General features: G+C 50.0%; 1 protein-coding gene across 1 annotated transcript in view; it reads left to right on the top strand.

Moving 5' to 3' along the window:
• Window positions 1–8300: 8300 nt before the first annotated feature.
• SYNGR1 (synaptogyrin 1) overlaps window positions 8301–12190 on the top strand; it is a gene marked incomplete at its 5' end in the record, with an annotated part of 8212 nt that continues 4322 nt past the window's right edge. Inside the window, 3 exons of the mRNA XM_017737733.1 lie at window positions 8301–8565; window positions 9412–9557; window positions 10942–11039. Of these exons, the coding sequence (XP_017593222.1) occupies window positions 8301–8565; window positions 9412–9557; window positions 10942–11039 (509 nt within the window). The remainder of the gene's footprint in view (window positions 8566–9411; window positions 9558–10941; window positions 11040–12190) is intronic.

Consider the following 12190-nt stretch of genomic DNA (forward strand, 5'->3'; position numbering starts at 1 on the left):
ATGGAAAATGTTTAGCAATTCTGGAACATCTGCCTACCAGGACTGTGCTGCAAGGCAGCTCAGGTTTCGTGGGTGCTTTGGAGGTCAGCAGGCGTAGCAGAGTGAGTGTCTCCCTACAGAAAGGTTGCCTGGTTGCCTGGTGCGTGTGCTGGTGATCAGTGGTGGCCCTGTGGGGTGCCCATGCCAGGTTTGGATGTTTAGATGACCCAGAAGCTGGAGTTGTTGGTGCTACAGCTGGAGCTAGTGACCCACACCGAGCTGGGGCTGCACAACTTCAGGATTGTTCTTGAAATAAAGCAGGCAAGTGTGAGCACATCCCTAGCTATTCCCATTGTGCCCTGACCCACAGGGCAGTGCAGCAGAGCTCTCCACAGCCAGTGCAGGGGAGCTGGGTGGCTCCTCTGCAACCCACAGGCGTTGGACGTAATGCTGGTGCCGTAAATAAGTAAAATGCTAATCGAAACAGGTTGTTCCAGGTGCTCCTGTCTGCTTGGAAACCTGCTTGCTGGAGAAACTGAAGTGCTGCTCGATGTAAAAGCCTAACAAGGCAAAAGTAACACTGTTTTTGGAAGCAGGCCCAGCTTGCTTGGATGTGGGCTTAAGTAAGAGTATTTCCAACCAGAGCTGCACAGACAAAGCAGCCCATTAAAAGTTGTCACATAGATTGAGGTGCCAAGTCCCCCTCCGACACCAAGATCACTGCCTCTCCGAAGGGAGGTTTGGTGAGGAGAGGTGCTTCATCTCCTTTTCCATCACCTGCTGCTGTTGCCACCATGTCCTCTGGCTGATAGGAGTATCCAGAACATTTGAGCTGGTACAAGAATCGCTGTCTCCTGCGATTTACATCCCAAGCAGCTCCAGCTGAGCAGACAAGGCAGGTGAAGGACAGGTGAACCACATGCCTGGCTTCCCCATGACAGGCTGGCACCTGAAAGCTGGAGGATGGGAACTAGCTACAGCATGGCAGAGAGCCCCATCTCCTGCCTTGCCAGCAGGTCCCTGGCTTGCCACACTCATGCTTGGCTTACACCACCACTTGTCTCTTCCCAAGGACACACAGTGTGGGCTTGTAATAGTGATTAAACTGAGCCTTAGAGCCTGGAGACCTTGTTAGTCTAAAACCAGCTGCAACTGGGCTCCCACCTTCTTTCTATCTCAAGTTAGTTTAGCTGAGACATTCCCCATGTTCCTGGCCCATAGCTCATGCTTTCTGCCTCTGCTCCTGCACCCCGGTTTTGCTGCAGCCACCACGCTCGCTGGCTGCGTGCTTGCGAGGTACCTTGGTGCAGATGAGAGAAATGCAGCTGTTCAAAGCACGTGCTGTCAGTCAAGCCCAAGGGACAGTTCTTCGTGGGATGCCCTTGCCTCAGTCAGCTTCAAAAGGGTTTTTGGGGGTTTGCTGTCGCAGGGATTGGGTGAAAGGCTGTGTCAGAAGATGAACAACAGATATGCACAGTTGCACAGTGATTCAGGTTGGATACAGCAGGTTGTGTTGTTTCCAGCATAGCATTTCCAGGAAGGATCTTGGAGCAGAAACAAATCTCTCATTAATGACATTTCCAGATTAAAATCTGAGAAGTAGCGCAAAGACCAAAGACAGTCAGAAACACGAGCAAGAAGTAAGACAACCATACATAATCTGCTGTTTCAAAACATGAGAGGCATACAGGGGAGAAGCAGAGACTGGCCCCTTCCAGCACCTGCATGGTGATGGGACATGGCTAATGCAAATATTTGTGGCAAAACAAGGCAGCAGAGAGGACTCACGTGGCTGCAAGAGGAACAGTCACTGCATGTGGCAAGGGGTGCAGTTCTCGTCCTATGCTGCCACAGCCAAGCCAAGGAAGGGGAGATATGTTGCTAGAAAGAAAACGGAACTCTTCCTCTTGGAAAAAGATGCAACTTTTGGGTGGTCACTTCACTGACCAGTGCCATAGCAATGTAGGGACCATCTAGAAGGCACAGAAGAACCTGGATACCACCATGGATGTGTGATTGTGGAGGGTTGCCACCAGTAGTGGTGGGACAGAAGATGCTGTTTAACCACAGGAAGTGTGTGAAATCTGAGCACAGGTCTGGTGGGAGGCAGAAGGGTTAATGGCCAGGCAGTCAGCTGCCAAACCATGTGTGAAAAAGAAGCTGGCTGGCCAGTAAAAGCATGTCCCAGATCCCATGGTAGGAATTAGGGATTTGGAACCTTTCTCCCTTCAGTCACCTGCTCCAGCTCAGCCCTGGCTGAGGAGCTGGTGCCATGTGGCTGATGGCCAGGGAGGGTGAGCTGGGAGGGAGATGCTGGCATACCCGTGCTCTTCCCCTGTCCCATGTTCAGGGAAATGGGGTCCAGACAGGCTGGCCCCCTCCAGCACCTGCACAAGGCTCAGACACTGTCGAGACTGTGGGCAGGAGCTGTTTGCTGTCTGCGTGGTGCTGGCTGGGGGGAATAAATAGAGCCCGCCTGTTTCCAAGCTGCCAGTCCCATGCATCTCAAAAGCTGCATGTGTTTTCTTCAAAATGAACTAAATACAAGTAGATTTAATGACAATAATAATAATATTCCATGTCTGTGCAACGCACTCCAAGGCTTTTCAGAGACTCCATTTGCAAGTGGCTGAATGAAAATGAAAGCCAGATCATCTCTGCCAGTTTATCATTTGCACCATCTCCTGCTCTTGCTTTTTTTTAAACAGATTTATTCTTGGTCATTACCAGATCAGACTCAGAAGAGGTTATGGCTTTGTTCTGCCTGAGGGGGATTTGATTTGAAGTCCCATGAGGAATATTATGTCATCAAACTATTTCCTCTCTATAACAGAATAAAAAAGGGGGTGTGTGAGAGGGAGAGGCAGCACGCAGTGCGACAGAGGCTGTGACTGGAGGGCATTGCAGCGAGCCCAAGCAGGCAGCTCGGCAGAAACCCTCTTCTGCCTCATCCCCACCACAGCCATCATGGGGATCTTGGGGGTGAAGTCAGGAAGGCAGCGTGACAAAGTCCTGGGATGAGGTGCAGGAAAATCCTAGTGCACTGCCAGAGGCTGGCTGTGCTTTGTGTCCATCACATGATGCTCAGGAGCATCTGATGCATGGCTGGGGATGGCTGTTTCCAAGCTGCCAGTCCCATGCATCTCAAAAGCTGCATGTGTTTTCTTCAAAATGAACTAAATACAAGTAGATTTAATGACAATAATAATAATATTCCATGTCTGTGCAACGCACTCCAAGGCTTTTCAGAGACTCCATTTGCAAGTGGCTGAATGAAAATGAAAGCCAGATCATCTCTGCCAGTTTATCATTTGCACCATCTCCTGCTCTTGCTTTTTTTTAAACAGATTTATTCTTGGTCATTACCAGATCAGACTCAGAAGAGGTTATGGCTTTGTTCTGCCTGAGGGGGATTTGATTTGAAGTCCCATGAGGAATATTATGTCATCAAACTATTTCCTCTCTATAACAGAATAAAAAAGGGGGTGTGTGAGAGGGAGAGGCAGCACGCAGTGCGACAGAGGCTGTGACTGGAGGGCATTGCAGCGAGCCCAAGCAGGCAGCTCGGCAGAAACCCTCTTCTGCCTCATCCCCACCACAGCCATCATGGGGATCTTGGGGGTGAAGTCAGGAAGGCAGCGTGACAAAGTCCTGGGATGAGGTGCAGGAAAATCCTAGTGCACTGCCAGAGGCTGGCTGTGCTTTGTGTCCATCACATGATGCTCAGGAGCATCTGATGCATGGCTGGGGATGGGCAGCATGGTGGAAAGCGCCTCACATGATGCTCAGGAGGTTTTGCCTGGCTCTCTGCAGGGCTGAGCCTACAGTGGGAAGGGACTGGAGAACCTCTCTTCTCATCTCTCACCTTTGCCTTTAGCAAAATCAGATCACCCAGTTTACCAAGAGGAAAAGAAAAAGGTATATAATTCTGCAGGATGCAGAATTTTGCCTGTTTTGCACTTTTCTCACTGTAATGAGCCCTTATATGCTTGTAATGGCCAGCATGAGCCCCTTGAGAAACGAGGAGAGGAAAACTCTCGGATTCTCTCTCTCCTCCCCGCAGTGCTAAGCATTAAGTTCATTTTGCTGCGTCTTTTGGCACATTGCTCTGCCTGTGTCAGCTTTGCAATGCACCTGGCTCTGGGCTGCACTTGGTGTCTTTGAAGCTCTTGGATGAAAACAGGAATCGAGGAAAATGATTGCAACAACCAGTGTGGATGGACATGGTGTTTAAGGAGCAGTGAAGTGGAGCAAAGCCGGGTCCCAGCAGCAGGGCTGAGTTGCTCACATCTTTTCCAAGTGCTCTTTTCATCCCTTTTTTGAGTGTAGCCAAATATATCACTGCTTATTAAATGTGTACCTCCAGACAGGCTGCACACCTGCCCAACTGATGTTGCTCTTGCAGGCTTAAAGAAACCTTCTCAACCTAAAAATCTATTTACTTCAGGTCTGTTAACTGCCTGAAGCAGCCTTGCTGAAGAAATGAGGCAGCTCAGGTGCACAAAGCTGGGGATGGCTGCCTGGTTTTTGTTACCAAGCATCAGAAAGTGGCCAGTGATCTCCCTCTGCAGAGTGGAAGGATGGGCTGCATTTGGGAGCCTCGGGAAGCCTCCTGTTAGCCTATGGACAAGTCCCTTGCCTGCATCTCACTGCTCAGTCAGGAGAAGACTTCTGCCATCTTCTCCTTGCCTCCTCTTTGCAGCTGGATGTGTATTTTGGGCCACTTTACCAGTGGCCGTAGGCAAGGCTTTGTGCAGCGAGTGCCAAGTGGGGGGAGAAGACACAAGCAGCAGTAGCACAGAGCAGTAAGAGGCCTGTGCCAGTGCTGCTGGTCGCTGGCATTTCTTCAGACGTGCTGCAGATGTGTTGGGAACAGGAACATAAACACTTCATGCTTGAAAACTTGGTGCTTTGTTTATAATCTAGGCAGTCATTCATACTGCACCTGCTGCTTGGATCATCTTTGCAGGCCATGGATTGTGAAATCAAGGAAATAAAATATATTTGCTCTTTCTAAGATGACTTGCCACGTCAGTGAGCTTCCACCCAGCTGCTCCCTTACCAACAAGGAATAGCTGCCATGGACAAAGTGTGCAACAGTTTCTATTAAAGGCTGCAAGACCTAAGCTCTCGTAACTATGATTTTTTTTTTTATAAAATTGTTTGTCACAACAGTTTCTGGGTACGGACATCATGGGAATAAAACAGGCAATGTTGCCTGTCAGCAACAGCAACAGCAATTACCTCTTTTGCTGTCCAGCTCTGCCTGGAATCTCTGGTTTGAGCCTGCCCATTCTTGCCCAGTCAGTGTAATCCAGCCCAGCTCAAGGCTTCTGTGCACAGTGGGTCCTCACAGCGTTTTGCTGTGCCATCAGGGTGGTGACAAGCTGGCAAAGGGAGCACACCCTCTCTTTGCCCTCTCTGCAGTGCCAGGGAGTGGAGCATGGATCAGAACTGATGCCAATGGTGAGGAAAACACAGAGAGAAGGAGACATCTTAAGATACTATGCTTTGGTCCACAGAAAGCTTTCCTAAGGACAAAGAGTACTTTGGGATGGCTGTTTCAGGAGAGAGAAGATAAGCATCCACAGTGTCTTATTCTGCTCACAAGTGAGAACACGCTTAGTGGAATCTCCCCAAAAAACTCCTAAGATCATCTGAAATCAGATGCTTGCCTGTAAGTCATACCTTGGGCACCTCCAGGCTGTGAAACGGGTTTCTCTTCATAGGAGAGAAGTCTGGCATCTTTGCTGACTGCAGATGGAGAAAGGAAGTTAGGAATGCCTCCTCTGCTTGAAAATAAGGGAGAGGGAGATGTTCCTCTAGTCTTGTGACTCTGAGCTGTGCCTTTATGATGAGCCAGCATAAAAAGGTATGGAAGAGCAAATGCAAAAAGAAATTACTCTGTCCAGCCCAGCAGCAAACCCAAAGCTAAGAGCAGAGAGAAGATGTGTATCAGGATATATCTCCACAGCTATGTCTCTGGGGATAGACCATTACAGAAGTTCATTCATCCCGAATGAGTAAGCAGAGACTCACAATACAGCTTGTTGCAAGGCTTTATCTGACTCAGGGAATCAACATTTCACCAGTTTTGAGTCCTAAACCAAAACTGAATACCAGACTATGCCACTGCGGAGGCTGTTCCTCATCTTCCAAAGAGAAGATAAGCTTTCTGTCTAATGCTGCAGAAAACAGTGCACCCACTTTGAAAGCTCAATATATGGAGGTTGGTACTTCAGGTGTCAGCATCAGTGCTGGTCACAGCCTCACACTGGGATGTCACTTCAGGAGTCTGTCCACTCTTCCTCAGGTCAGAGGAACAGGGTGTTATTGCCAATGACCCTAGGCAGACCTGTCAGCCCAGCCTGTTGTGAAGGTGTGTGAGACATCCCACTGAAAGAACCTGGCTGTAATTGTCTGCAATTTTGCTGCTTTCCAAACAATTCAGGCTGAAATTTTGAGGACTAAATCTTTGTTTCTAGCAGACGAGATTCTTATTTAATTTTCACGGGCAATTTCTGCAAAATACGATCAGTCTTGATTTGCAAGAAGAAGGAGGAGGAGGACAAATAGGTTATTTTACTTCTAAACTTAAAACTCTCTTGTGATTTTCAGAGAACCCATGCAGTTCCTACGCTTAGGAACACCAGCTTCCAGCTTTTTTTACTTTGTTCTAGTGTGATACACCCAATTTCAGCAACCCAAGTGTGACCCAATTATGAGTCTTGAGGTGCAAAAATAATACTGGTGTCAGTGGATATTTGTTAGAGTTTGGCAGGTGAAATGTAGTTGGTGTTGAGTATCTGCCCAAGGGCTTTTGGGGGGCTGTGAGTAAGGTTTTTTCTCTGGTTCTTGATGCCACAGGCCAAGCAGCAGAGGTCTGTGCTGTGCATCTTGGGTATCCAACCCCACTGACGATACGGGTGGTGTATTGGGTTGGCATTAATCAATAATTTTCCTGCACTCATAAAGCTGCTTCTCTGCTTTCTGGTTTGTCTTCTGGTGCTTGGTTGGGTTAAGTAGAACTGGGGTCCTGACCAGGCAAACACTCAGACCTAGCTCCACTTCCAGCAGGAGACTTGGCCTCCTTGTCTTCTTGTGTGCCTGCTTCTCCTTGGGGATAGGGTGGTGGTTCCAAGGGTGCCAGGTCTTGTTGTGCAGACATCTTCCAGGCTGGCAGAGTACCCTGGTGATGTCCTAGTGCACTTCATACGTAATTTCATCCCATGCTTGAGGTCCCATTCCCATTTCCCTGAGGCTCTTGCAGGCAGCATCCAGTCAGCTGTTCCTACTGAAGGTCTTCAGATGCCCTGCAAAGAAAAATCTGTACATGCTGCCTTACTATTCCCCTCTTTCTTCTGTGGGGAAGGGGAAGCTGTTTGTTTGAGAGGCAAGGTTCAGGACTAGGGCTGCTGTAAATAGCTCTCTGCTTTGGTGAACCTGCTGTGTCAAAGAGGGACAGCCTTGTGGCAGGTGACAAAGGCTAAGCCCATGAGCAAAGATTAGACCAGCAACTGCGGATTAGGGCATTTCTACCTGGACTCATCCTTGACTCTGCCTGATTTAAAATAACATGCAGCGGCAGTGGTGGTGACAGGTAGGGAGGACTCACAGTGGCCCTGACAAGTGGACCTGGAGTAGGGATGTTTGGCCCCTAAAATCTGTTGGGAAAGTTGGAGGGTGTTGGCATGGACAGAGTGTTGGTGAGTGGACAGAAGGATGGGTGGTGTCATGGAGTGGGCTGATGGAGAACCGGTGGACAGAGCTGTGTGATGTGGGGAAATGGGGAGGATGGAAGCCCAGCCAGAATGGAGCTGCAGAGCAAGCAGGGCTGTGGATTGTGGGAGGGTGGATGGGGAAAAGAGCGTAGTAGCTTGCTAGATAAAATCAGTGATGCATGGTAGGAGCAATTAATCTCTTGGAGGGGAAGGAGTGAGTAGGAGAATAAGTGCAGACTACGAGGATTTCCACTACTTGAAGCCATTGTATACAGGCACCTGCACCAAAACCATATCCCAATTTACACTCCATGTCACCTCCCTGTGTGTTTGTGGGAAGCCACCCTTACTCCAGACTGCAACTGCTTTGCATCGCTTTAGGTCAGATGGATAAAAAGGTTCAATCTAAAAATGTCCTATTTTAAGTTAATCCTCAGAAATAAAATGAGACCACGTTCCCAGTAAATTCCCTGTGGCTACAACCCAGGCAAGGCAGCAGGGCAGGAGCTCAGCAGAGCAGAGAGGTGCTGGCAAAGGGTGTCTGTCCCCTGCAGAGCTCTGCTCCTTTGTGCTGGTCCAGGGAGATAGGGCTTGCCCTGACGTGTCTCCGGCCTTGCTCCCCACCAGGTGTTCTCCATCGTGGTGTTCGGCTCCATTGTCAATGAAGGGTACGTGAACCGCGTGGATGAGGTAGAAGAGCACTGCATTTTCAACCGCAATCACAATGCCTGCAACTATGGCATTACCGTGGGTGTCCTCGCCTTCCTCAGCTGCCTTCTTTACCTGGCTCTGGATGCCTACTTCCCGCAGATCAGCAGCGTCAAGGACCGCAAGAAGGCAGTGCTCTCGGACATCGGCGTCTCGGGTGAGCTTCCTGGCTCTTTGGCCCTAGTGGCTTGTTCCAGCTGTTCGGGCAAACTGCTCAATGTCAGGCGCTCCCTGAAGTATGTCAAAGGGGCCAGGAGGGGAGTGAGGGCAGGATCAGGTGAAGCACCTGAATTTGCTAAGGACTTTGGGCTTGCAAGTTCTCTCACAGTTAGCCCCTTTCCTAGCAGTCCTATGTACAGCTGACAGGAGAAGGGGAAGGATTGTGCCCTGTTTTGCTGCTGCTTTGGAATGCCCATTTCCCTCACTGCCAGGTGTCTGCCTGTGCCTGGCAGAGAGGGTGAGTACCTCCTACCTTCACCTATTTCCTGGGGGCACAGCATGTTAGTGATCCTTTCCTTGATATGAGTCCCTGAGCTGTTCTGTCCTGAGCACAAGCTGGTCTCTGTGTAACTGCAAACCAGCTGCTTCCCACTCTTTTGCAGCTCCCGTGGAAGGAATTGCTCTTTGCTTGTCCTTGCAGGACAGGATTGTGAAGCAATGGCTGTTTCATAGAGCCCAGATGATTGCTTTAGTACTGGAAGCCCTTCAGGCTCCCTCCCAAGGCCAAATGCAAGTCCTGTGATCAATCCAAACACAAGCAAATGAACTCTCCTGAGGTTCTTTCTGCAGACACCTCTTGGTCACCTTGACAATTTGCTGTCAGGGAGCCTGCCAGCTCACTTGGCCTCAGATGGCTGACCGGTCAGTTTTGCCCAGTCTGCAACATAGTGCTGGGTCTCAGAGGGTTGAAATTTCCAGAGGAATGTAATATGTATATGTTATGCTCACACATAATCTTGTTCTTTGTCCTTCCCTTTGGCATGACGGCGGTGGTCCATCCCAGCCTTTTGGGCATTCCTCTGGTTCGTTGGCTTCTGCTTTCTAACCAACCAGTGGCAGGCTTCAAAACCAGAAGACAACCCACTGAATGAGGGAGGGGATGCAGCCCGAGCAGCCATCACGTTCTCATTTTTCTCCATCTTTACCTGGGTGAGTACAGTAGCCATGATGTTGGATCTGTACTGTATTATCATGTGGGGAATGAAAGGTGACTGGCTAAGAGTGATAAATGTCCTCTGTACTGTATTATCGTGTGGGGAATGAAAGGTGACTGGCTAAGAGTGATTCCCTCTGGGATCTCAGGTCACATGGCTTCTGAGAAGCAAAAGCAGGAGAGGAGGTGGCTGGGAAGTAAACTTGGGAAACAGAACTCAAAAACTTACATGGAAGAAGGTTTTGGAGCACTAATAAGCACAATGGGAGAGTCCCATATCCCAGTAAGGAGTGTTTTCAACAGACCTTTAATATGGCCTTGCACAAGCCAGCTCCCCAACCATCACTGTCATAGAATCATACAATAATTTGAGTCAGAAGGGTCTTTTACAGGCCATCTAGTCCAACCCCCCTGCAAAGAGCAGGGACATCTCCAACTAGATCAGGTGGCTCAGAGCTCAGTTCAATCTGACTTTGAATGTTTCCAGGGATGGGGCATCCATCACCTCTCTGGACAACCTGTTACCGTTTTCTCTGTGTGTCAGAGGACTTCAACAGCACTTTCACCTTACAGACACTAAGCCGAGAAGGGAGCTGCAGGCCAGGGGTTGCACCCATCTCCCTCCCACCTTTGCTCCCATCATGCAAGATGACATCATTGTTCTTCTGGACTCTGTCTGCACCCACCACTGGAGTGCCACCTCACTGGGTCGCCTTTTAGGAAGGTGATGGTGCTGTCTTAAGACTGCCCTTTCTCCAGCAGTTCCTTATTGCTAGTTTCCTGGAAAAGCTGTTGTGTGCAATATAAATATCCCTGATGACTTCCTCCTGCCTCTGAAAGCACCAAGCACAAGTGATTTTTTTCTGAAGTGACAGGACAGTGCCAAGCAGGAAAGCATTTTAACCCTGTCTCCATGCATAAGCCCTTGTGGCTTTATCTTCTCCTCTTCCTGCAGGCCCTGATGTTGGGCAGGGGCCAGATAGGAAAGGTGCTGTAAGACCATGAAGCTGTCAGAGAGGAGGGGGTCTGCAAAGGGTTGTGCTCTCAGCACCCTCGCCATGGTGACACCGGGCAGGATCAAAGGACAGCAATGTGTGTGTTCCCTTCGTGAGCTGTGTCCTGCACTCGAGTGCTGCCGACAGCCCCTTGCAAGCTCCAGCAGAAAGTCTGACAAGGAGCAAGGCTTTTGCAAGGGGTCCCTCAGGACACTTTTGGAGGTGCCATCACCTGCAGTGATCCTCTCCCATGCACAGGCTTGCAAGTGGCTAAACAGGAATTCTCTTCGCCTGGTTCCTTGGGGTTTGTTTTTATTTCAGTCAAACACTCTGGTTTGCTCTACCTTACTGATTCTCCTTCCCACTCCCCTCTCTCTCCTCACAGGGCTTCCTCGTATTTCTGGCTTTCCGGAGACTCAGAGACATTAATTTTCAGGAGGAATACAATACTCTGTTCCCTAACTCCCCATCCTTGCTGCCTTAGTGACCCTTGCTGATGGGAGAATTTGGGGGAAGGAGTGGAGGGATGCAGCTGGAGGAGGTCACTGAGCAGAGCTGGTTCCAATGCCCTGACTATGAGTGTGTGGTCACTGCAGGGCATGGGATGGGAAGATATGGGCCAATGAATTGGAGTGGGGTTGTCCACTGAATGGGGAATCTCTCTCTGGAGAGTTGGAACTGGCAGTTTCTTCTCCTCTTCTGCTCCCTTCTCTCCCTCACCCATACCCTAACTAATGATGTGTAACACCACTGTGCCTTTTTTTGATGACTGCTCAGACCTAATACTTCAGCCAGGAGATGCCCTCTGCCCCCACCATTTTATCTCTTTCATTTCTTCCCAGACCTCATTCCCCAAAAACCTCTCCCCCATCACCTGCTAGACTGCTCACCTCTCTCAGGGATGCTCTGGGACAACAAGCCATGCCTGCTGACCCCTGTGCCCAGGCTCTCCCAGTCCACCAAAAGGTGCACTGCCTGCAGTGCCTGAGGCAGGAGACAGCAGTTGGCTTGCTAACTGTCCCCTGGTCTGGGAAGCAGCTGCCTTGCTTCCTGCTGCTCCTTCCTAAGGTCTGTGCTACACCTTGCAGATGTTGACTGGTGAAGGGGTTTCAGGGGGTGACCTCTACCTCAGTACTTGTTAAATCCTGCTCTCCTTACTGGCCTTTACAAGCCAGATCAGCAGCCCAGCAGCCAAGCCCTCTGGTGTTGCCGAGGCAGATTGCCTTCCCACAGCCGGGAGGGGCTGACTGGGATAACCATGTGCCAGCTGAGCCTCCGTGACCCGTGTGATGTTGGTGAAACCCCACCGGCAGACAGGAGGTGCCCTGAACATCCCAGAGAGAGCAGGGAGCCTTGGCAGGCTGCACACAGCCAGCTGGACTTGCAGCCTTCCCTGCCCAGTCCTCCTCTGTCCTTGTGGGCTCATGCTTTCTGTGGAACAGTGTGGACTTCCGTGCTTGTGGAGCGTTTCACCGGCGATCTGCCAGGCGGGCCTCGCACACTAATCCGTAACCACTACTAATCCCACTTTTGTTTGTTTCTCTTTTTCGGTACGTTCCCCCTCTTTTTCCTCTTCCCTCCCCTCTCTGCTTCCCATGTCTTCCCTTCACCTCCTCCCTTAAAGGTGGGCCAGG

Source organism: Corvus brachyrhynchos, unplaced genomic scaffold (assembly GCF_000691975.1).
Source record: "Corvus brachyrhynchos isolate BGI_N302 unplaced genomic scaffold, ASM69197v1 scaffold56, whole genome shotgun sequence".
Taxonomy (NCBI): domain Eukaryota; kingdom Metazoa; phylum Chordata; class Aves; order Passeriformes; family Corvidae; genus Corvus; species Corvus brachyrhynchos.